The sequence below is a fragment of the Crocodylus porosus genome, unplaced genomic scaffold (assembly GCF_001723895.1).
Source record: "Crocodylus porosus isolate Cpor-Errol unplaced genomic scaffold, CroPor_comp1, whole genome shotgun sequence".
Taxonomy (NCBI): Eukaryota; Metazoa; Chordata; order Crocodylia; family Crocodylidae; genus Crocodylus; species Crocodylus porosus.
Window position 1 is genome coordinate 70,975,780 of NW_017728947.1, and position 26,303 is coordinate 71,002,082.

The following is a 26,303-nucleotide window of genomic DNA, read 5'->3' on the forward strand; positions in this document are numbered from 1 at the left end:
AGAAAAAACATTTCTACAGCTCCTGACCTACCTTATTTCTTCTTCTTCTTGAGATTCGTCATCATCATCATCTTCTTGCTCTTCCTCATAATCCTCGTCTTCACTCTGTCCCACTTCCTCATAGCTTGCCTCTTCTTCCTCTTTGTCAAACTGTTCTGCAGCATCTTCATCACTTTCCACAGACAGTCTCTGTCTTGAGGAGAGGCGTCTAGAGCGCTGTTTCGGTCGGCATTCTGGACAAAACCAGTCTGCTTCAGGAATGGCCTGGTAAACAAAAATGCATTAGTGAAATGCCTCCCATGTTAAACCTTACTTGAATTATGGATTTTCAAAAGCATTTTTTCTCCCAGTACCTTAAGCTTGGGCCTGATACAGTAGGTATGATAACCTCGGTCACAGCCATCACATAGCACCATGCTTTCTGCATCACCCTTTTTTCGGCACATCTTACAGCGAGCATTTAGGATGGATTTAGACCAGATGACGCTCCGATCCAGTGTAGAGAGATGCAGGAACACTTGGGACAGGCTGGTAGAAGAAAGAAGAGATTCCCTCCAGCGATCCAGAACTGTTTTATATGAACGCCCACCATCACTGGCATCTTGCATTAAAAGGAGAGGACAAAAAAAATTAAAAAAAAAAAATAGAAAAGCAATATCACATTACTTAAAATGAACATCCATGTTTATTTTAGAGTGTGAGGCTTCTAGGATTTTAACCTCATATGCAAAAGGTAATTTTTTAAAATTTCTGTCTTAAATAGTAAAAAAAAAAGCAACCTATTACTCCTTTTCTTTTCCATTCAGTGCCACAGATTTCCTGGCTTCCATCCTTGTACAAATTTTGAAGCAAGCCAATGAACCACAACTTTTACTTGTATATTTCAGTCTTTAATACCAAACTGATGTCATGCAGAGTTTGCATATCTGTGTCAAGTGTCTTGCTTCAGTATCAGATTTGAAACCCAACCTGTTGTTAAATCAGAAGTGTAAATGAACCCTGTAGTCTTCATTTCATTAGTGTCTTAACTAAAAAATTCCCAACCACCTCTCCCTCAGATATCCACATTTGCAGAGGTCAAAGAGGAAGTAAATTGACAGCAATGATTTATTAATTGCAGTATTATAATATTCTCTCAATTAAAAAAAAAAGAATCAACCACACACCCTAGACTTAAAAGGAAAAAAAAAGTAGTCATTCTAAATTGCATGATCCTGTGCTGCAGGGATCCTAGAATCAAACAAGTGAGAAGAACCCACTACGGACACATTACATAACGTATCTCCAGTCCCTCGCACAGACTTGCAGAGAGGACTTCTGTGAAGGCCCCACGTAGTGTAAACTACATGGACTTGAAATAAGTGTAGAGTGGCTCAAGAGAATCACACCCCAGGCAGCTGCCTCTTTACCAATGCATACAGAAGGTAAGGGCAGTACTGTGGCCCAGTGCTCTCCAAATGTCCGACAAATTTATGCCAGCTATAATGCTGGTAACTGAAGAGTGTTCTAACAAAGTATCAGATGTTAAAACAGACAAATTTCTTTTTCCATAAAAAAGAATGAGGCATGATGAGACCGGGATGGCAGCAGGCCTTTAGAATGACTGTCAGCATTGAAGTATAACAGCCTCCTGTTAACATGACTAGCATTGCTACTGCTAAACAAGCAGAAAGTTTTTGCATGAATAGAAAAAGCAAGCTATTGCCCATACAAGCAGAGAAAGTCAATACAGTAACTCTCTCTCTCTTTTTTTTTAAAAGAAAGAAAACCTAAAGTGATATTCTTACTCCATTTAGCATGGGGCTAATTAGCAAAAGACACTTCCTGTTTTACCAGCCGTGTGGTAAGTGCAGAAATAGAATACGTACAATCCTGCTGTTAACATACACGTTTCTTCCTTGTGATAGGAAGACAGAAATCCCAGATTCTATCCTCACATTTAATTGGCTATACAGAAGATAAATGCTTCCCATCCAACACTTGTCTTCTGTCCCAGGACCTAGTAGACCCCTCCTCCTACTACAGATATTTATATTACACTAGCAGGTACCAGAGGCACACCATGGCAGCAATAGTAAGAAGAGGAGTTGGGGGGGGAACCACACACAAGCAAGGGGCATGTATGGATATTTAAACATTACTGGGCTGCATAGACAGACCCAGAATTGCTCATTACACTGCAAAGAGGGGTAGAGCTTGGGATAGAGAAAGTGGGGGACAAGGTCTTGAGCTTTTCATATATACAAAAAAAGACCCAAGCTGTTGTAAGCCATCTCCATACTTATTACTTCATATCCAATAAAGAAGGCTAGATTAGTGATTAAGATACTATACTGGGACTAGGGATATCTTGCCACAGATTTCTTTTATGACCTTGGGCAAATCCTTTTAATAGGGAGCTGAAGTTTTATAATGTCTACTTTTTACTTCCACTCTGTCTCTTCACTTCATTGGAAGAGCTGGTGAGAAGGGAAAATGGTTTCTTCTTATTTGCCTGTACAATGCCCAATTCAATGGGACCCTTTAGTCTCAGTTCACATCTGTAGGTATTATTACAATACATATGAACTTGTTTGAGAAGGACATGGCTTAAGTCAACTAAATTAGTTCATAACTGTATAGAAACAAGCTTTTCTTCCATAACCTTATGTAGATTTCTGCATCAAAATGCAACATTTCTTTCTTTTTTACTTCAGCTTGCAAGTTTTTGTTGTTGTTGGGTTTTTTTTTTAAGTGCACAGTAAGGATGTTTTTCTTCATCTGGCTTATAGGGTAGGAAGACTATACACTGGGTTAACTATATAAATATCAAAAAAAAGTAACAAAATACTGTAATAGTCTAACTCTTAAAAAATAGAGCAAATGTTGTTAAATGTTACCATCTTTCTGACTAGACTGGTCTTCCTCTCTCTTCCTCTTTTTATCCCCCCTTTGGTTCCTTTTATTATCTTCTGCATCACCTAATGTTAAATTTGCAAAGTTATTTCAAACATCTTTTCATGGTTCATTGGAATATTCACCAGCATGTCCAACACATGTATGTTTGCTGTAGAGGTCCAACAAGAGGAGGCTTTTTCCCCCAAATGTGAAGGGGAGGGGAGAATAGCAATGTGAGTGGGAAACTGACACCCTGGATTCAGTCCAACTCCTACTGCAAATAAAGGTAAAACTGATCTATGTCTGTTTTTGTCCAGTACAGCTGATTATAGAAACAGCTCACTGACTTAAGCTTTGTCCAACCTGCCCTCGTAACACACAGCCCTGGTGAGAGCACATTTCCCAGTTACGGAGCCATCTATTAACATCCTTGCCATGAGAAGTGCAGCCTCCTGGGGAATAATGTTCCTCTGTCACAATGTTACATTCACCATAAGGGGAAGTCTGTCAGAGCAGGAGACTGCTGTCTTGGGGCTCCTCCATAACCTGGATGAATTCTCCCCAGAAAACTTGATTTCCACTCCAAATACAAGGTACATTTTTGTGATCTTGCCTTCTCCAGCAGGGAGATAGCAGGCTATACTTTTAAAAAAAACCCAGAAACCAAACACCACCCACCCCAATAGTGCACTAAACAACCCCCTACATTATACAACTCTGTCCCTGTGGAGAGGCTGAGGGCTAAAACAAACCACACATGACAGAGGTAAATTACATCTCAGGATTACTGGAAGGCAGATAGATAAAATGGCAATGAGAGTCGAGTAAGAAATGGAACAGGGCATAAAACATGGACAAAGAGGAAAAACTCCAGGAGTTTCTCTTCCTAGAACCAACAAGACAGGAGTGGGTACAGAAGAAACAAAGTTACAGCAAGTGCTGTTTACAGGGTTAAAGGACAGCAAAGACTCCCAATGCTTGAATACAAGCCATCACCGTCCCCCATCCCCCCCCCCCACACACACAGAGGAAGGAAAACAGTGAAGTAAAAGCAAACCTTCTACCTAAAAGATCTAGACCAGGGACTGGAAGCCTAGAGCCCCTAGGTCAGATCCAGTCTACAAAAGCTTGAGCCTCAGCAGGGTTCAGTGGCGGGGTTTTTATTCCTGCTGTATGTAGCACAGCCGAATGGCTGGGCAGCAAGGAGCTTTCTTGCACCCAGGTGATAACAAGCAGCAGTGACAAGGATAAGCAGTGCCAGCTGGATCCTAGCACTGGCCTGCCTAGGACCTGAAGTGAGCCATTCTGACCCACTGCCACAAAACATTGTTGACTGCTGGTCTAGACCAATAATCATGATATAGGGGAAAAACAAAAACACTTAAGATGCCAGAGGTTACAATACAACCCAATGGCTTAGAAGTACTGGACTGCAACTCGGGTCTCCTGAGTCAGTCTCTACTCTACCGCTGTCCTGTTGGGTGACCTTGGCTCTGTATCTGGGTTTCCCCATCTGCAAAGTAATGCAGATAATGATGCTTACACCTCTTCCATAAAGTGCTTTGAGATCTGATGAAAAGCTTCAGAGTGCCTATTTTTAAAATGTCTGCTTCTCTAGTACAGAGTCACCCTAGACCTTCCAAAGTTGATAAAGTAAAAACATTTTTCAGATGTTTCAGTATATTATTTTTGAAAGCCCAACTATTTACTGCCAGAACCACCTTTGTCTAGTACTGAAATTTTTCCCAAGATTTTATGATTGTGCTAGTTTTAGCCACACTGAATTCAACCTAAGAAAAGACACACTGATCACCATATACCAGCCAATACTAAGAAAAGACACACTGATCACCATATACCAGCCAATACGTAATGTGCTCTTACTCCAAACACATTTGCTGTTTAATTTACCTATCAAACATTGCTGTTTAGCTACTGATCTTTCAAATATGACCAGTATTCTCAAAAGGTGATGTGTCTTGTGTTTCCTACAGCCCCTTTGCAGTCTGGTACTGTCAGTCTCTCCCTGCAGCTCCATATCTGTACGCCCTCATATCCAGTCTTCCCAGAAGCATTGGTTAGATTCTTTTTGCAGCCTGGTGCGCACGCAGGACACAAAAGAACAGTCGAGCTTCTGGTATTGACTGCTGTGCTAGTTTCCTTCATCTACTACTGTGCACCTGGGAGGCTCCAAGAGGTAAAACTCGCTAGTGACTCTAGTCTAGTTAATCTCCCTGCAATTTCTTCAGTATTCAAAAAGCACAACAGAAAGGAGGTGCAGCAAGCCAGGAATGAAGCCAAGGCTAAAACGTGTTTTCAAATGTGGTTCCATTTTTCTAAATGGGAATAAAGTCTAAGAAAAAAGAAACCAACCAGGAAAAAGAAACAGAAAGAAATGAAAGTAAAAAAAGTGAAGAGATTTTACAATTGTTTTAAAAGAGCATAACAGTATTTCTCCCCAGTATTACAAACAGTGGTAGTCCATATGTATGGGGTTCCTGCAATTCAGTATCAGCTTTTGAACCAGAGTTAATTAAGTCTGCTTAAAAAAAATAAAAAAAATAATGGTTTTCAGGTTTAATTGACAATATTAAGTATAGAAACAGGGGAGTCTTTTCTACAGAACAGGTCTATCATCAGTTCCAGTTGAATTCAAGAGTAAAAAAAGTGTTTATTAGACACAAAAGTAATGTGGCCTAGGTATATCACTCCTTATGAGCGAGTTGCATCTTATAGTTGAAGTCAAATTTTGCCCTGAAATACTGAAAGGCACCTCCCATGGATGACAGAAGAGTATTCAAAGTTTTATCATCATAAAACTCCAGTAAGTAGCAGAAATGTCATGCTCATTAAGGTTTTCTAACAGTACTAATAATTTGGGGGTGGGCAGGGGAGGAGAGAAATATTGGGGAAGTCATACTAGCTCACTGATTCATGCCCAACACAAAGGAAAGTTAGAACAGCAACCTTCAGTGATACATAGAAACACTGCTGCAATGTGACCTTAGGTCAGGAGCAGGCAATTATTTCGGGCGGAGGGCAGCTTACCCAGTTTTGGCAAGCTGTTGAGGGCCGCATGGGTAGCCCTGACCCTTGACAGGTGCCCCGTCCCCTGGTCACCATCTTGGGACCAAATGTCCCAGGGCCAGCACTGGTGGGGCCCAAAGTAGGGCATAGGCTGGCAGGGGTCTGTGGAGCCGGGCTGGGCTGAACTAGCAAGGAGAGGGGGGAGCTGGCTCAGCTCCATGGAGCTCCTGTTGGCTGGAACCCCACGCTCCTGCCACTCTGCTCTGGGCCCCGCCAGCACTGGCCCCAGGACACCAGTGCAGGCCCTATGCTCCTGCTGGCTCCCCACCCACTCACACCCAGTGCACCCCAGCTCCGCAGTACAGACAGGGGGCTGGGGCTGTGCACTGCCCCCCGCTTGCCAGTAGGGAAGCAGCTAGTGCTGAGCACAGGGAAGAAGCGGCCCCTCACCCGCCCTATAGCCAATGCTTCCTGCTGCAGGCACTCACAGTCCACACTGGGCAGTGTTTGCCACTGCTGCCTCTGGGCTGTCCAGTGCACGAACTCTGGATGGGCAGCACCAGCAGCCAACATTGCCCAGCGTGGCAAGATGCAGCTGCTGCCATTGCGCATAGCCCAGAGCCAGCAGGGCCCAGGCTGGCAGCAGGGCTGGGTTACAAGCTGGTGCTGAGCGCAGGGAAAAGCAGCCCCTCGCCCACCCCATGGCCAGTGCCCTGCACTGTGGCCGCTTGTAGCCCATGTGGGGCTGCCCGTGCCTACTCTGGACAGCCCCACGCAGGCTGTGAGCAGCTGCAGCAGGGAGTGCTGGCCATGGGGCAGTGGAGGGGCCACTTTCCTTCATGCCAGGAAGGAGCCTGGGAAAAGCTGAGCGCAAGGGGTGGGGGGGGTGAAGCAGCCCTTCCCCTGCCCATGACCTGTGCTCCCTGCTGCAGTCGCTTGCAGCCCACACGGGGCTGTCCCAAGCAGGCACAGGCAGCCCCACATGGGCAGTGAGCAGCTGCAATGTGTGGAGCTGGGCACAAGATGGGCAAGGGGCTGCTTTTCTCCCCCCTCTGTACTCAGCTTTTCCCCGGGCTCCCTCCCTGCCCAGGGTCATCTCACCCCCTTCCCCCTTACTTGAGGTTCCAGCACAGAGCAGCCATGTGGTCTCAGGCCAGAAGCAGGGCAGCCTGGGGCTTCTGGCTTGGAGGGCAGCGCTGGGCAGGCCCTGCTGTTCTGGGAGCCTGCCGGGCTTCCCCTGGGTCCTATTGCCCTTGGTTCCCATCATTTGACAGGAACCAAGGGCAGATAAATATTAATTTTCTAAATTTTTAGGGGCCCTGTGGGCCAGATGTGGCCTACAGGCCATATATTACCCACTCTTGCCTTAGTGAAGGCAAGTCTTAGCAAAAATCAGAGCCTCAAAAAGTACTGAACATAAAATGGTTTATGCATTAATTTCAGTCTCTACCTATCATCATTCATGTACCTATATCTGAAAAATGTATATTATGCTTTTGTAGTAGTAAATCTGGGCAAGGACCAAGACATGAACAAGTGAATTTTATTGCAGATCTTCTATAAGTTGGCGAACCTAACATATTACAAACAAAACCCACATATTTTTGCAAACAAACCTACCCAGAAAAAATAAAACCAAAACACTACCTTAAGACAAAAAAGCTGCTTGAGGGTACAGGTTTAAAAGGAATATAAGGAAAATCCAAACAACTAAGCTTCAGTTTTGTCACCACTTCAAAATGCATTCAAGGAACCATTTCTGTTGAATTGTCAAGTGACTCAAGGGGCCACTGCCCTGGTGGAAAAAAAAGTGTGGGTGCTTGAGGAAATGTGGAAAGGGTAGAGGGTAGAAAAACTTTTAGGGACACTAGTTAATCAAGTGATCAGTCTAGAACAGTGTGTCTCAGCCAGTGGGACAGAAGTGGTGGGCTTGCTGCCGGCACTTCTGGGTTTGCTCAATCAACCGGCCACCTGGGGACCCCCTCCCCGCACTTATCATAGTGAGACCAGGGGTTTTGAGACCAATGGTTGGTGGGGCGCAAGGTGGAAAAAAGTTGAGAATCGCTGGTCTAGAAGACTTACTTGTGCAGTTCTTTAAACTTCTAGTTCAGCCGCTGGGTCATCTTTGTCTTATACTAAACTGTAAGGTCTTTAGAAATGGGACTGCTTTTGGTCTTGCTTTTGTACAGTGCCCACTCAAGTGGGTTCTGATGCATTACTAACTCCTATGTATTTATACACATACTTCTCCACGAACACATTGGCGATCCACCACTTCAGAGATTATAATCATTAGAATCATATAAATCCATTAGAACTGGTGAGAACTGGAACCAGGGAAAGTTAAATGATCTATAAAATAGTCTCTCAAATGTATATATGAGCCACAAATAGAGTAAGCCCTAAAAGATGGAGCCACTAGTGTTTTGCTGAAGACCAGCTTCTCAACTATAAAGCACAAGAACTGCACAACTAAGTCTTCTAGACTAAATCGCCTGATTAATTAGAACCCCTAAATTTTTTAGGAAATAAACACCCTAAAGACCAAGTTAGGCTTCTTCCACTTACTTGCAGATATGTTAGTCCTTTGTCTAGCCTATGACAAACTGAATTAAACAGCACATACTGCTCGAGATTTAAACCAAATTGCCCTAACTGTGTTCTACTCTTCATTTTACAACCCTTTTGGTCAGTTCCTGACCAACTATGCAACAGAAGTCATGCAACTCAAGAGCAGAAGATAGATGATAAGTAGTACATTTGACTATTCCTCGTGGTCTACAGATTCACAGCAATAACAAATCCTGGGGAAAGAGGAAGGATGTTAAACATTTGTTCTTTTGTCCTAGTAATCCTATACCAGCTGTCCACAAAAGGGAAGAACAATTTTGCTACTCTTCAAAAATCTAAGAGATTTAAAAAGGCATTCAGGTTTGATACTGGAAACTTACCGAGTGGTGCTTTGAGAAACCTACGCTCAATGCCTTGCTCTATTTGAAGCAGTGCAGATGCTAAGCAATGGACCACATTATTAACAGGCTGGGGAGTGCTTGTATTTGTTGATGCAGTGCTTTGAGCTTCAGCTTTTAGTCCTGTAAATCTAAAGTTAAAACAAGGTTAAGCACAATTTATGGCTTCTTTGAGAAAAGTTAAATAAATGAAATTCTCTATAATAATTATAGCTTTATTTGCATGCATACAAGTTATAGCAAAAGCCCATCCAACATACCACAGAAATGGAGTTTTAGCAGGTTATATGGAGCTAAATTCCTTCATATAAAACATTACTCCAGATAGGCATGTCTGGCAGAATAAGTTTGGCATTAGGACTTTCACCGATTTTGATTTAAGTGCAATTTTTCACCAGTCTCGCATCACTGAAAAAACAGTCTAGTGTTACCTGTAAAACTTCTTTAAGAGATTTTTTAATGATGTACTAGCTGTTAAAAGAATGCATAACCCTTCAGAAAGGGTGATAGTCTAGATTTTACACAGATAAAACAGCCCCCTTTAATGGTCAGCTATGCCACTGTAAGATGCATTTATTATGGTCAGCAAAGTGTCCAATTCGGTGGTATTATCACAACCACACAGATTAACAGAAAATTCTGGAGATAGATGATACAAAGTCTTTAAGCTATTATTGTATGATGCTGAGCAGAGTGAAGCAACATCCCCTTACAGAATCAATCAAATCAGACTCATCTGGTAAACCAATTTATTTTCTTCTCTCTCTTTTTGAAAAAAAAATAGGTCTGAACTGACAGGTAAGATAAGGTAATCTCTAGTGATAAAAAAGGTAAGACAAACTAAGCCAGCCTTTCAATTTTGTTGGAAGTGGGAGTATACAATTTTCTCTTATTTACAACCCTCCAACCCCCATGAGGCAACAAACCCAACCAACATACTATGGCACCAGAATGTGCATTGCCAAATCCTGTTTTTGACATTTTGTTGAAATGTAGTGAGACACAGAAGCTTGAACAATTTTAAATTACTGACCAAAACTAAAATAGTTTCCAATACTTAAGGAACACTTTCAGAGCATTTGCTTAGTCAGCCTCCTAGAAGTCTGCCATTAAACACTTAATCTGCAGTAAGACGTCTCTTTGATTTTCCCTTTTCATATAAAAAAGGCTATTAGGTGCTATTTTACAATCTCTCTCGGACCACTTTATTTTTGGGCACTAATAATCACAGGAAATCGAAAGAGACGGCATACTACTTTACACTGTAATTACTTGAACTCAAAAGCCCTAATGAGACCTTTGGGATGAAATACCCAACATCAATAGAATAAAGTACAATTCCAGAATCTTAGTTTCTATCAAAGGAGCAAAATCTGGAAGCTTTCAGGAGGCGGGGAGGGAAGAGTCAACATCATAGATGAAAATTGTATACAAGTTTTTAGAATGGATCCGAACATAGGCAGGAGGAGAGGCGAGTGACAGGCAATGATAGAAGGCACAAAGTTAATGAGATGACATTAGCTCCATAGAAATAAATAATGGAATATTCCAACGGTGTAACTTGAAGGATGCAGAGAACATCCAGTCTATATAAATAATACAAAGGACATGACTGAACACTGGTTTGAGGGAGGAAAGTAAAAAAGGATTACAGACTGTAATCTTGTGACTAGTTATATACCAGAAGTTATTTTGATAAACACAATATAGAAACCATGAAAGGTTCCTGGTTTTGTAACTATTAGGCAAGGTCAACCTAAAAAAAGTGAAGCTCAGACTTCCAAGGAGAGTAGAAGAAAAAGGAAAAACAGGCTCTTTAAGCAAGTCTCTGGTATTTGGAGTTTAAGAAACCTGGGTTAAGAGGGGAAGGTCTTAGTTTCGTAGTGCTTAGAGTTGGAAGAGACCCAAACAGATCATCAGGTCCGACCTCTGGCCCACGGCAGGAACAAGTGCTGGGGTCATAACACCCCAGCCAAATATCTGTCCAGCCTCCTCTTGAAGGCCCCCAAGGTAGGAGAGCGCACCACCTCTCTTGGGAGTCCATTCCAGAGCCTGGTGGCCCTAACTGTAAAGTAACGTCTCCTGATGTCCAGCCTGAACCTTCTTCTCTAACAATTTGCAGCCATTATTCCTAGCAACCCCTAATGGTGTTCTGGGGAACAGAGCCTCACCCAATTTCTGCTGGTCCTCCCTGGTGAGTTTGTAAATGGCCACCAGATCCCCTCTCAGCCTTCTCTTGTGGAGGCTGAACAGATTCAGGCCCTTTAGTCTCTTTGTAGGGCCTGTCCTGCTGCTCCTTGACCATGCAAGTGGCCCTCCTCTGGACCCTCTCAATGCTAGGCACATCCTTCTTGAATTGCGGCACCCAGAACTGGACAGAGTACTCCAGCTGCAACCTGACCAACGTAGCATAGAGGGGAAGGATCACCTCCCTGGACCTGCTTGCGATGCATCTGTAGATGCATGACAAGGTGCAGTTAGCCTTACTGACTGCTTCCTCGCATTGGCGGCTCACATTCATCCTGGAATCAACAGCGACTCCAAGATCCCTTTCTGCCGCCCTGTTAACAAGAAGGGTGTTCCCCAGCCTATAAGTGTGCTGCTGGGTCCTTCTCCCTAGATGCAGCCCCCTGCACTTGTCCGTGTTGAATTCCATCCTATTCTCATCCACCCACCTCTGTAACCTATCTAGCTGAATTCTGTTCCTCCCCTCCAGCGTGCCCACCTTGCCCCACATCTCGACGTCAGTGAATTTGGACACCATGCTTTCCACGCCCACGTCCAGATTGATGATGAATATGTTGAACAGTACAGGCCCAAAGACCGAGCCCTGGGGGACTCCACTGCCCATATCCCTCCAGGTTGAAAACCACTCTCTGGGTGTGACCATCTAGCCAGTTTGCCACCCAACTGACTGTGTAGGCATCGATGTCACAGTCCCAGTCACTTTTTTAAAATTTATTACGAGAATGTGGTGGAACACCATGTCAAAGGCCTTCTTAAAGCCCAGGAAGATAACATCCACCTCAAAACCTTCATCCAGGGACTTTCTGATCTGATCATAAAAGGCAACCAGGTTAGTCAGGCAGAATCTGCCCTCAGTGAACCCATGTTGATTGCCCTTGAGCATTACCTCCCCTGTTGGGCCCTTGAAGATGTGCCCTTTGATAATTTTCTCAAAGGTCTTCCCAAGGACCAAGGTGAGACTAACCGGCCTATAGTTATCCGGGTCCTTCTTTCTCCCCTTCTTGTAAATGGGGACCACATTGGTGCTTTTCCAACCCCCTGGTACCTGGCCAGAGCCCCACAAGCACTCAAAGCTGTGCCAGGGGCCCTGCTATGACCCCTGCCAATTCTCTCAGCACCCTTGGGTGGAGAGCATCTGGGCCTACTGATTTAAAACAAAAAAACCCCCCACACATCCAGCCCCTCCGAAAAGTTCCTTAAGTAGGTCAACCCTGACCCTAGGCAGTGGTGCCTTCCCTGGGTCCAGCCGTAATCCTAGTGGGGGAAATGTCCCAGTCCCCGTTCAGAAATATGGAGGCAAAGAACTTGTTGGAGAGGTCAGCTTTTTTGTTTGCTGCAATCACCAGATTGCCAAGCCTGTCCTGTAGGAGCCCCATGTTCCCTGGTGCCTCCTTCTTACTTGCTATGCATTTGAAAAAGGACTTATTGTTATCCCCAATTCTGGTCGCTAGCCCTAGCTCCATCTCTGCCTTGGCCTTCCTAACAGCCTCCCTGCAGTCACCCAACAGAGGTGTAATCTGCCTTGGCGACAGCTCTTTGCTTCCACACCTCCTTTTTTTGCCCTCAGGCATCCCTGGATACCTTTGCTGAGCCATGGGAAATTTTTAGCTCTCCTGCCCCACTTGGTGCACACTGGGACCAACTCCCTTTGAGCTCGGAGAATAGTCTCCTTGAGGAACAACCACCCGTCATGGACTCCCATCTCATTGAGGCTCCAAGATCCCAATGCCTCTCTTACTTACTAATCTTCTTAGCTCATTGAAGTTGGCCCTCCTGAAGTCAAGGAGTTTTGCCTTACTGCTTGCTTTCACCACCCTACACTAGATAGTAAATTCCAGCAGGCGATGATCATTGTCACCGAGGTAGTTGAGTACCCGCAGACCCCTCACCACGTTGTTGCCTGTGGAAAGGACCAGGTCCACCAAGGCATTTCCCTTGGTGGGACTATGCACCTCTTGGGTTAGGTGGAGGTCCTGGATCCCAGCTAGGAACCTACATGAGTGGTCAGACCTGGTTGACTGCTCCTCCCAGCAGATGTCTGGGTAGTTTAGGTCACCCATGACAACCACATCCCTCGACTTTACAGCCTCCATGAGTTGACCTGAGAATTCCAGGTCCAGCTCATCCCCCTGGTGAGGTGGTCTGTAGTAGATGCCCACTATCAAGTTCCCTTCCCCATGACCCCCTTGCATTCTTACCCAGAGTGCCTCAGTTTGCCCCTCCTGTGACCCCATCCTGATCAAGGATGTGTATTGCTCTTTGATGGAGAGAGCTACACCCATTTTTCCCTGCTCTCTCTCGCCTGTACAGCCTGTAGCCCTCGATGTTCACTGCCCAGTCGTGGGTAGAAATCTTCTCCCTACTTCTCTCTGTAAAATCTATTTCATAGATTATAATACTTTTACTAAAGTAAACTAACTGTAGGTTTCCTTTCTTCTACTGGTGTTACACTTTTTTCCCCCTATAACAGGTATTGTTACTGTTACAAGCAAAAATTATTTTTTACTTATTTTTCCTTTTAGTGTCAAAGGTTTCAAGGCAGCGATCCATTCTGTTAAATTCCTCTTACCACAACAGATGAATAGCTAGTTATGCACACCTAGGGTATCTAGTAGAACTCTGAAGAAACTTGAACCCTAATGTCACTGTTCCTCCTCACGTTTTCTATGAAGCTAATGCTTCCAGAAAAATTAAGCATGGGTTGTCAGAGAGCTCAAACATTATATCAGATTCTGCATTTTATAATATGGTATTTGGTTTACTGTACTTAAATACATGCACATTTTCTTATAGACAAATAATGGAAAGATGTTCTACAGTTCACAAAACAGTCAAAAAGTTCCTCAAAATAGTGATCACATGCTCACCTAATATTAAATTTACATCATTTTAAAAAATTATGGAAAACACAGCTCAAAGTCCTATGCAAAAAGTCAGCCTTAAGAAAAAAAAGTTTTCCATTTTTCAGTTCTGGAAAGGAAATAACTAACATTATGTACCTGTTTTTATAAGTTACTTAAGTTACAGATTTTACCTGTCTTTTAGAATAAGCTTGTCTTGATCATCAGTTTCCATTTCTTCAACATCTTCATTCACAGTTTTAATTATACCATTTTCCTTATGTTCTTCATTTAGCAGCTCGTACCTCCCATTTTCTAGGGCTGCTCTCCAAGACTGCCTGTCTGTAACCTGCAGCAAACAAGATTTTGTTTCTACAAACTTTTGGTTATGCCATCTTTTGTACACTTATTTAACTTGTATTTTTATTTCCTTCAGAATGTTATGCAAGAGTTCATTGGCACCAACCTTCCAGAAGCACCATCTACAAAAAGACTGAATAGTGGAATACCTTAATAGCTCCCAATGTTCCTTGATAGATTCGGTCTTCAATGTCTAAAAGAAAGTCTCTAAGTCGTAGTTCAAGTTGCTTTTCTGCCGACATCTGAAGTGCATCATGTGTATTCTGTATTCTTCCCCGCCCTGAAGGTGGTCTGTCACTTTGAGGTTTGTCTGCAATGAGAGTCAATACTATAATCTTTGTAAGAGGTAGAAAATCCTAAAAACTGACCAGCAAAAAAAGCAAAACAAAAAACCCAAACCTTCAACAAAAAGGGCTATTAACCAAAGTTATTTAAAATTCTTTCAGTACTGATTTAGCTAGAGTAACACCATAAAATTCAACTCAAAAACAGGGCCAAACAGTCTTCCTAGAAGGATCAACATCCAGGGCAACCCAAAGCAGGAAGCAAATGGAAGGGACAGGGTTAAAGCTGTCTTAAAATGTTTTAATTTTAGCAAGTAACAGATTCTGTGCTATAAAAATTAGGAAAGGATACTCCCGTTTCTTTTTCTATACATTCAACTTCACTCTGATTTGACAAGAGAAACAGAACTCCTGAACTCTCAGTGTGGTTCTTCCACATAATATGTACTTGCTTGTTGTTGTTGTTTTTTTGTTTTCTTTTTTACAACTGTTAAACTGTAAAACCTGACAAAGCAATTCAGAAGCAAATCGTATTTCCTGAAACCACTTAACTCATTTCATGAGTTAAGGTCCTTCGGCAATCAGATTTTACTGCATAACTCCAGTAAGTGGAGATCAGTTATGGATTTTGAATACAATTTCAAATGCATAGTTGGGCTAGGAACCATAAACAAACCTATCCCACCTGGTTTCTAAATAAGTTTTTCAGCCTCTTTCTAGACTGTTTTAAGACAGTTTACTGTGGACAACTTTACACATATTCCATATCATTCAAGAATAAAAATGCAGCATTTTAAATGCTAGCAAAAAAAAGTTCTCACTTTTGGTCCAAAAATTTCCCCAACCCATACAAATTCATTTTGCACTTCTGTGGTATACTTGCAAGACATCCTTCATTTCTGTCAGCAATTTGCATGACGACTGATATGCACTAGTCTCATTTTTTCTAAGCACAAAAATGGTTGCGGTAGTTTCAAGCAAGCTTTTACACTTGGAAACACACAAAAGCAGTGCTATTTTGCAGACCAAGCTACTCCTGTAATGAGGATGTGCCAACAGAGCATAGAAACTTCTGCACAAATTTAGCCTGTGCATGACCCTGAAGTGTTCAGTTAGAGATCTTTTACTTTTTTCAAAAAAAGTTTGCATGACTTCAATAGAGTACTAAAACCAAGTAAAGTGAACAAGACAAGTGGGTCTTTTGAATTAATTTTGTATATTACATTATAAAAGAACACCTCCCAAAATCAAAAGCATAGTATAGTAATTGCCTCTCCTATGCCCTCCGTCTTCAAAGGCAGATTATTGCATCTTCATCTCAACACTGCTGTGACAGACCTTCCTTTCAACGCACGGATATCAAATACTCAATTTTCAAATCTACATCAAACTGAAGTCCCATTCTCCCCCTCGATTATGCATGCTGTAATAGACTTTTGCCAGGTAGTAAGAGCTAATGACTGGCTCCAATTTATTAACCAGGGGTACTCAACCCCTAGCTCACGGGCCAGATCCATGTCATCTGCCCCACAGGGCTCTCGATGGGTCTGAAAATTTGGCAGCAGGGAGAAGAGGTAATCAGTCAGTCAGTCTCCTGCCACAACATATCTGGACCCATGTGGAGCCTTGTAGGCCAGATGACAGTCCTACACCCTAGATCAGGTGAACATGGCAGCACAGGGCCCAGTTCCAGAATGGGGGGGCACCAGGGTCCAATCCTGGTACATGCAGCCTGATCTCAGTGGGAATGGGGGGCAGCACAAGGCTCCAATCTGGCCTGTAAACTAGCCCCACGCAAAACTCATCTCACCTGAAGGACCAAAAGATTGAACACCACCATACTGAATAAAAAGCAGGGAAGCTATTACCCTTAAGACACACCACAAAATGGGTTTAACAAAAAAACCCCCAAACATCAAAAAAAATAGGTGTTTTCCCTATAAAAGGGTGCACAGTTCAACTGTGCAAACAAAAGACAAAATAATTTATTTATATGGGGTAGTGAGGGTACTTAAATAAGAACTATAGGTTCCTAAAAACACTATACAGAAACAACAACAATTAAACCAAAGTTCAAATAATTTGCAAAAAAAACACACCAAACTAATTTGTCACTTACCTGAAATATGTAATTTTTCCACAGGAAATTTGTTTAGCTGTTCATATAGTCTATTTTTCTCTTGTAAAAGAGTTTCTTTTAAGGCACTCTCCCTATGTCCTCGGGAATTGAGAGCCTCTAGGAGTTGGTCCAGTTGTTCCCGAGAACTGTAAAAGCACCAGCGGTTTGGCTTACATACTGGCCTTGGCACCTCAACAGCAACACTGGCATATGAATCTTGGTCAATAGCGGAGGTAGATTCAGAGGACTTCAACAACTCTCCAGTTTTAGGGGATACCTGAGGTTCGTTTGTGCAAGACTGTACACTATTCTGAAAGGAAGATGTTCGAGGCAATAACATGTCTTCTGTAAGACCAGAATAGTCCTCTTCTATAAACAATCCAGAAACGGAAGGAAAAATCCAGTATCGTCGGTACATGCGATCACGACCCAAGGCAGTGATGTTGGTGCAGGCTGTGGCATTCTGAATCTTTTCTAGAAGTTCTCTCTCTCTCTTTTGCTGCTCCTGTTTTAAAGCCTCTTCCTCTTCAGCAGTAAGAGGTTCACTCTTTTCAGATGTAGTTTCTTCTTGCCTTGCAAGTTCTTTATATCCATTTTGGCTTCTCTTTCCTAAGAAATGACAAGAAGGACAGTAACATACTCCTACTAGTGCCATTAGCTCAATTTATAATAAGATTACTCATTTTTTGACATGTTCACTGTAATCAGGTTAACATTTTGTGCTCAGTAAAAGAACAAAACTAATTGTGTGAAAAAGAAAGGCCATTTTTAAATCATAGGGAGCAGGGTTGGGCTGTTTTGTTTTGTTCTATGCATGTACCATTCGTAATTTAAAAAAAAAAAAAAATGCTACAAAGATTCTCTCGTATGGTAAAGTGACCAAGAGAATTCCAGTACTTGCTTTAGCTGTCAGTGAAATTGTAATGCTAAGTGCGAGAGCCTGCTAATGAGCCAGGTTGAAATAGTTCTATAGTCAAAGAGGCCTTGTTGCACACAACCTGCACTGTACTGCAGTTTATTTGTTGTTTTAAATTCCTGGGTAAACAGAGAAAAAACCACATTCTTATCAAAATTAGCTGTTTACTCCAGTATCCCTCCAGGTGTTCAGTGCTTTGCTCATTTTTAACTGATTTAATCCAGTAATTCTCAACCAAGATGCTGTAAAATGTTATCGCTGTTAGGGTGTGCAAACACATACATGATGATTCACAAAATAAACCCCAAAGTTTCAAATAGGAATCCATGCTGTCAAAAACATTGACCTCTTCAGTTACAAAGAACTCCAAGACCACAACAGCTGCTCCATTATTTTTCATAGTCAAACAAGTGAAAGCTAAGAGCTGGTATTTTCCAAGCGGTACCTCGAGTCTAACAAGGTTGAGAACCACTGATTTAAGCAGTTCACTTATTATTACTGCTCTTAGTAATATTTTTAAAAATATTTTAAAACACAAAACATACAACCCTTTTCTTCCCATCAGTCCACCCCTAGTATCCAAGTAGGCTGTTGCCTACAAAAGCTCATGCCTCTCTGAATCAGTTAGTCTCCAAGGTAACACTCTTCCCTGCCTTCTATCAGACTAGCATGGCTAACCCCTTTTGTATTATTGTCAAAAGGGAACAGAAACATTTGCCTAACACAGTGGCGTTCCAAAGCTTAATCCACCAACGTTTGAGACTGCTGAAATTCATTTTAAAGACCTTTGTAGGGTTCATTATAAAAGTCTCAGCATCCTGTGGAAAATACTACAAAAGGTGAAGTGCTACAAAAAGGCAAAAACACTAGAAAAAGGCTTTAAGACCCAGAACTCCAATTCAATATATTGTTATCGACTACACAAGCTCATAATTAAGGTTCAAACATTAACAACTTTTTTAAAATCAGCAAAGACAGAAGTATAAGTCAGATGAATAACACTTTAAGTTATCCTTAACGACATATCTAGTAAAAGTTGAAGCTATAATCTGGGTTTGAATCCAGGCTTATAGAGCGTAAGAGGCAGACCTAGTCCAGAGCCAGTGTAAGACATTTTAAAAGAGAGTTCCAGAGAAAAGTAGATTTGGTTTTTATCTCTTGTTGTCATCACCATTATGGTTAAAGTTTTTTTTGTTTTGTTCTTTAAGAAAACTGAAAAAGCATCTTTAGATAAGATTCCTACAGGATCACTGAAATAGTTAGAACTGTGAATAGACAACAGCTTATTATCATTTCACCCTTATGACAGTTGCCTAGATGGCAAGCAGAAGAAAGAGGCACAGAAGCTGAAGTGCATACAATTGACAGTTAAAACAGGGCTCAAGACAGCTAAGTGTACTGAATAATCTATTAGGAACAACATCTTGTACAATGAGGTTTATGCTTTTTAAAAGCATATTAAAAACAGTAAGAATTTATCTACCTAATTGCACACACTCCAACAAGTACTCACAAATTATTGGCATTACCTCTTCTGCTTTTTTTATTTGGCCCTGGTTCTTCCTCATCCTCTGTCACGGTGTCCATATCTTGCTCCTTCTGTTCAACTTCTTTGCTTTCTGTGCTAGTGTCAAAGTCTTCCCGTTCCTCCTCCCTAATAGGATGGTATAACAAAAATGCTTAACTACATCCCTAGTATTCGTTGTCAGTTCTGGTCAATTCTTTGACAAGTTACATTAGCAATTAGCATTTTACTATCAAAAGTTGCCCTCTAAAGATGCATTTTCTCCTTTCATTGCACTACTCCTGCTGCAACATGGAAATAACTCCATAAATAATTTAAGATAGTGTAGGTCTACAGTAGGGTTTTTGTTTTGTTTTTTTTTTTTGGGGGGGGGGGGAAGGGTATTTATATAAACTTTAAGTATAGGAAACATTTACCAGAAACCAAAACACTGAGCAACTACCACAAAATTATCATACCAAAAATTAAAGCCAGGGTTTAAATACCACCCAAAAATTGCTGGAGACACTTTATAGCTGAAGTGTCTCTTTTGGTAGCATACACTCCCCAGTGAATTCAGTCGAGTTCTGCCATTTTACACCAGCTTGGAATCTAGTCCTTAGTTTTCATTTTTATTTCCCACTGTTTTATCTTTGCGAAAGACCCCGATTCCATTGAGATATTATAGAACAAAGTGGTTAAAATAGCAAATATCCCCGCCCCCCCCAGAGATTGCCATATTCAGAAGAGGACAGTCATAGGTTTGACGCAGTAACTGTTAGGCAAGGTTTGACAACTGATGTTAGGTAAGCAGTCAGACTAGATAAGCAGCATACAAGCCTCCCTCTCACTCCCCAGTCAACCTTGGCCTTGCAGTCCCAGCCTTATAAAATGTAAAGTCTCAGATTACCGAGTCTGCCTGCTAATAGGAAATGTTTGTATTAAAGTCACTTATTTATAAAGAAAAACCAGTTTACAGAAAAACAAAATGAAAATTTTACAGTTAATTTCCTAATGGTGTAAATTGGAACAATACTAGAAGTCAGCAGAATTATAATAAATTGAAACTTTGGCCTATTTCACCACACAAATAACTGATCATACCCAACAGACGCTTCCACAGCAGGATTTCTTTGCTCTTCTTCCTTCAACTTTTCCTGTTTTTCTTTCATCTTTTGCTCTTGTTCTTTTAATTTTTCTTCCTTCCTCTTGCGTATCCTAACATCAGGAGGAAATGTAAAATAATTATGATCCAATACAGAGTGCCTAATTTAAGTTGCTTGTGAATTTTTACTTATTAAGCACTAAGGCATGAAAATAATTTCAGGCCAGAAATTCCTCTTTTCCAATGCCCATCATGAGGTATCCGTCATGATTTGGGCTTTTAAGGGCTGGTGTAACAAAGAAAAATAGTTACATGTTCATATCCAGTAGTTCAGCTGAATAAAAGAGTTTCATCTAGTCTAATCCTGGATATGTTCAGTTTCATAGAATCAATAAGTCAGAAGGGACCTAGACAGATCATCTAGTCCGACCCCCTGCCATAGGCAGAAAGGAGCACAGAGGGTGGCAGGGGTCATAAGACCCCAGCCAGGTACCTATTCAGTCTCCTCTTGAAGATTTCCAGGGAAGGTGAGAGTACGACCTCTCCTATGTTCTGTTCTTACCTTGCTGCTGCTGCTTCTCTTTCTTTGCGATGTTGTTCTGCCTTTAACTCTCTGAACTCCTGTTTTGCCTGCCGTAATATATCAACAGAGTCCTCAATGAAATCTCGAGTGGAGACGAGAGTCAAAAGTTTTCCGCAAAGGGCATGAAGAATCTTTATCTTTTCACCTGATAAATTAATATTAAATGGTTAATGAACCTACCATGACCATATTAACTTTAAGCCTTTTTCTAGTTCATGGAAATACCCTTTATGTTGCTAATTTCAAGCCTAAGATATGGTGGTGTCCTGATCTTGCCTTGGGGTAGGGGGACAGTGGCAGCACTCAGCAGGGGTGGTGGCCACAGCAGGACCTGTATGGCATTGTCCGTGGGGCCCCCCACAAAGCATGGAACCCAGGGTGGACATCAATTTGCCCTCTCACCCCACGGGGACGGCCTTACATTTGGTATAATTCTTGTAGATAAGAGTTTTAAAATATTAGGCAAGGCAGGTTATTTTAGTTCTACTAAATCCTACACCCAGATGCATTCTGTTTTACTATTTTGAATCAAATCCAGCCATTAAGCCTGATCAATTCTGTCCTTTTAAAATACCAATCATGCGAGTGCCTGTCTAGTAATGATTATAAACATAGAAATAGATGGAGACATGAAGCATAAGACATGTCAGATCCGACAATTGAAAATCACTGAGTCCTCTTCATTGAAGAGAGACAGCTCTTGACACACCTCCGATATTTTAGATGCATATCCCACCCTATCCAGAAAGAGACTCAGAGCAGTTTGCAGTAACAGACAAAACCCACAAGAAACTAATAAAATCCTCAATCAACATTCTCAAATTTAAAAACTCCACTGCCTCCCACCCCCCTTCCCTGCCTATTACACCCAGGAAAACAAAAACTCTCCAGCCATCCCAACTGTAAATTATGGTTAGGAAATTCACTGAGATATCCGCTCAGGATATACTAACATTCCAACTTTGAGGAACAGCACATCACACATTTCATGCTCCTAACATAAGAGCACACACCTCTAAACATTCATTTATAAGATTTGCATGCTGCCCTCCACAAAATGAGGCAAACCCCCCCCCCAAAAACAAACAGACAGATAAAAATACTGAACTAAAATAACATCATATGAAATAGACCAAATTCCCCAGAATCTATGCATCATTTTCAAGTTTGAACTGTTAACTGAAAGAAACTCACTACAGAAAAAAATTATCCCACTTCAAAGTTAGTCTCTCAGCACAAAGGCAAAGTAACATCAAAGAAATAAAATCCTGGCACCATAATTGGAAGTCTGCAAAATGAACCATCTAAAGTGGTGGCCAACTTTTTGGCAAGTGTGCCACAAGTCTCAAGTATATCACTCCACTAATCATCCACTGTCTTCAAATCTTATTGCTCTCAGGCAACAAGGATTTGGTTGGTATTTACCCTGGTACAGTATCAACCCACAACCCACGTCTCCTTCCCAACCACTGCTCCCAGTCTCCAGCTCCTCCCCAATCTGCTGAGTGCCAAAACACACTGGCTGCACATATGCTGTGGGTTGGCCACCACTGATATAAACAAATCAAAAGTTCTCATGGTTATCAAATCCAAAAGGGAGAGTTCATTTAGAAGGCTAGTTATCCAGTAGGCCAGGGTGGCACTTTAGACACCAGCTGGTACAGAGAGATATAAGCTTTTATGGACAACAGCCTACTGCATCAGATGCTATGAGTGGACTGGCAGCAAGAAAATAATTTTATATAGAAAGGAAACAGACAGGAGGGGACACTCTTAAGAGTCTTCTCTATAAAACCTTTTCTCTCTGTCAAAAGTGGAGTTTATCCATCAATTTGTTATGACACAGGAAAAATGGCTGTTAAATATATTTTGACCCGTGCTAGATATGGAACTGGTCAGTCAGCAAGATAGTTTTTATCAACTTAAATACAATTATTTTATTACCTGGTGACAAGTCATACACAGAAGTACTTGAGAGTTTCTTTAACAGACCAGGATTATTCAACCTCAGCTCCATGCAAGCATCATCTGTAGCATCGAACCCTCCACGTTTTTGATAACGATATTTTGCATTGGCCGATGTAACATCAGCACCTGATGCTAGGATGTGGAGCCTGAGAATCTCGGAAAGAGTGCAGCTATCGAGATCCAAGTTTTTCAAATTGCAGCCTACAATTAAACAGCAAGAATTTATTTCTATATATAAACTAACAATACAAAGCAAACAATGTAAAATGTGCTTTTATTAAAATACAGAGCAAAGTAAAAATAAAAACAAAAAACAAAAAAGTGAAACCCACACATACCCTGATGCAACTGGGGCCATGCAGCTGCCAAAGTTGCAACTGCAGACAGTGCAGATTTTGTAGGGTCTGCATCTTCATCCAAAGCCTCTGTTAAATCTTTAAGGAAATAAACACTTTATTCTAGTGCAAATTAAAACTTGTACTTCGGCGGGAAGAAAGCAAGCCTTTTTAAAACAGTGCAAAGACAAAGCAAAGTGGCTCGGCATTCACAAAAGCCTCAAATTCAAAACTCAGTTCTACAAACAAAAAGTTAAAATACACACCGTCTTAAGTCCACCCAGAAGACAATAAATGCTAGGGACATGCACGAAATCACTGAAAGCTTTTCTTACTATGCACAAGCTGCTAAAGCATCAAATGCACAAAGCATGCACAGAGGGTAGGAGTGGAACCACACTTGAAAAAGGAAAATGCACAAAAGTTATACCATATGCTCTCCTTCAACTGAATCATCATTTCCTATTATCATTTCAGAAAGAGCTATCCAAATATCAAACATTGTAGGTACGAGTATCCACCATTTGCTACTAAAAAAAGAAAAAAAGACCAAGCTGCTCTTCAAATAGGTTACATTTTACACAACTCTGATCTAAGTAGTAATCTGTTAAAAACAAATGCCAAATGATGCCAAAGGAGCATTATACAGTCATTTAAGGCACATTAAACATCAGTAGGAAAAAGAGGTCATCCATGCAGAGCTTCCTCTTTTTAAAGGAAAGCTGCCTTGGCACCAGAGGGCTAGATTGTGTTGAACTGGTGTGTGGGGCTAATTTTACCTTATTCAGCTCCAAGTCATTATGCAGGTTATAAACTCATCACATAAAACAGATGAGGTACAGGTCTGAACTAACAAGACTATCTAAAACATTACAGGTCTTGGCTATTGAATAATATGCTTGAACCACATTTGTTATCCAAAAGCTTTTACCTGTTAATTTTGTAATGTCTATCTGCTATTCTCTTCCTGATCCCCCCCTGCCCCCTCTGCATACTACTACTCTGGTGTGGGATATACAGGGAAGGGAAAAAACAAACAAACAACCTACCAAGCACGCCATATTTTCCTTACTGCTTTCTGCTGCAGAACTGTTGCCTACTTTTCAAAATCCAGCACATGGTTTAAAAAGCACACATTTATACCGATGGCTATAAATCTGCTTAACTAGTGTGACAGAAGACAGACAACGTCCAGCTATTCCAGAACACAAGTTCTCTAAACAGGAAGAGCAAGAAATAAGGAGGCTCAAGCAGAAAGTAACAGAGAAAGAGTAAAAAACACCAAATCACCAGTTTCACAGGGTCTACTCAGTTAGAAGCAACTTTGTATTTGCCAGCCCTGCAAATTCACACTGAAATTGGGAGAAGGGGGTGTGGAGAGGGGCAGAAATCAAACTAGACTGCTTCTGGCTTACACATCTTAGCTCATTCCTCTCTCTCAGCTGTACTTCATCTGCAGTCATACTAGTAGTTAAAATGTATTTCAGCCAGAAATAAGCAGTTACTTTATATTTAAAAAAAAAAAAAAAAAAGAGCATTAGAAGCAAGTTTTAAAGGACCAGATTGCTGCAACAGGGGTTCACAGTTTTCCCACCTTTTTGCATCTGGCCTGTAGGAGCTAAGTGCAGTCAGTCAGCGAGCTCAGATGGACACATGTTCCAACAATTACTGCTAACTACTTATGGTGAAGCAAAGATAGGACCATTGTTTCACCAGTCAGTAAGTCTGGTAAGCCACAAGAGACACTGCACCTTCTTGCCATGACAAAAGCTTCTCTCTTCTTCCACCATAAACAGCTGACGCAAAAACAGTGCCAGAAGAGCATTGGCTCAGGAGCACAATCTCCATTAATAGCTAATGCTTTATATGCAATGTCCTGCCCCAAGTCTATTCTATTGGAACATACTGCTGGAAGCTAAAAAACAAGATGGATTTTTCCATTTGAATAAAGTATTTAACAGAAGTCTAAACTCTGTATTAGAAGACTTCATTCATATTTTGATTTGATTTGTTCATATTTACCGTTTAGAAATATTTACAGAAAGCAAAAGCAAGATTTTTTTTTTTTTTTGCAGAAACCTGAATTACAAGGAAGACAAGTAGGTCTGTCCAGAAAACTGGGTTCTCTTCAGCTCTCCAAGAGCTTTTTGATGCGATAGTCTTTGTTCTGATATTAGAGTGCAAGGGGATTAGGGGTATCCTATCACTAACATAAAGCCACGTCCCTTTTATAGGGCATTATAGTAGCCACTGGAAGCAAGGGGAAGCTGGCTTGGTCCAGCAGAGCTGTTCTGCTCCCCTCACCTCCAGCTGCAGCTCCTGCCATCCTGTGCAACACATGGAGCTCGGGATCCAGCTGCCTTTCATTCCCTCCAGCCACCCGGTGCAATAAGCAGCCTGTGAGGGTGGGTGCAGCAGGTAGAAGGCAGCCAGAGCTGGAGCTCCATGCCCTGGGGCAGAAGCCTCCAGGCTGGAACCAACGAGTGTGCAGTGCAGTGCAGCAGAGGCAAGAACAAGAGCAGCAGCCGCTGCTGGAGGTGAAAGGGGCAGAACAGCCCACCTGGCCCCAGCAAGCCTGCAGCCTGCGATTCACCTGCAGCTGCTGGATACTGCACAGGACAGGGGGTGCAGCGGCAGCTGCTGTGCTCGGGGCCTGCTGGTGCCTCTGAGCCGCACAGCCGGCCCGCTACACAGCCAGCCCGCTACACAGCCAGCCCCAACCCATGCTGCCAGGCCAAGCTGTCACAGAGCCACAGATGCTGAGAAGGGTCTTTAACATATGAAGAAAATCTAACATACAGCCTTAAAATTTTTGATATTTTACCACAGTGTTGTGACTGAAGTGCCACGACTATGACAGCCCTGCCTGGCCTGGAGGCAGGAGGCTAGAAGCAACCTGGCCTTGCAGCCCCAGCCTGCTGCAGCTCAGCCCAAGCTGACCCCTCTGCATCTGCTCAGCAGTACCTGCAGGCCAGCTTGGCTCAGCCCCCCAGCCCTAGATGAGGCAGGAAGATGGCAGGGCCATGCTGGCTGGCTCTGGCCATGCTCCCTCCCCTGCCACTGGGGGGTGGGGGGAGGAAGAGGGGGGAAAAAATGCCCAATGGGGCTGCTCTGCCCTGGGTGCAGACCCATGCTGCTGGTGGGACAGGGCAAGATTAGATCCCCCTCC

The 26,303-nt window shown here is 42.2% G+C and overlaps 1 protein-coding gene across 1 annotated transcript in view; it reads right to left on the reverse strand.

Moving 5' to 3' along the window:
- BAZ1A (bromodomain adjacent to zinc finger domain 1A) overlaps positions 1 to 26,303 on the reverse strand; it is a gene marked incomplete at its 5' end in the record, with an annotated part of 99,442 nt that overhangs the window by 16,147 nt on the left and 56,992 nt on the right. Inside the window, 11 exons of the mRNA XM_019551654.1 lie at positions 32 to 264; positions 354 to 601; positions 8,856 to 9,004; positions 14,155 to 14,309; positions 14,470 to 14,630; positions 16,724 to 17,332; positions 19,169 to 19,293; positions 20,248 to 20,361; positions 20,811 to 20,976; positions 22,776 to 23,000; positions 23,138 to 23,233. Coding sequence (XP_019407199.1) covers positions 32 to 264; positions 354 to 601; positions 8,856 to 9,004; positions 14,155 to 14,309; positions 14,470 to 14,630; positions 16,724 to 17,332; positions 19,169 to 19,293; positions 20,248 to 20,361; positions 20,811 to 20,976; positions 22,776 to 23,000; positions 23,138 to 23,233 — 2,281 coding nt within the window. The remainder of the gene's footprint in view (positions 1 to 31; positions 265 to 353; positions 602 to 8,855; positions 9,005 to 14,154; positions 14,310 to 14,469; positions 14,631 to 16,723; positions 17,333 to 19,168; positions 19,294 to 20,247; positions 20,362 to 20,810; positions 20,977 to 22,775; positions 23,001 to 23,137; positions 23,234 to 26,303) is intronic.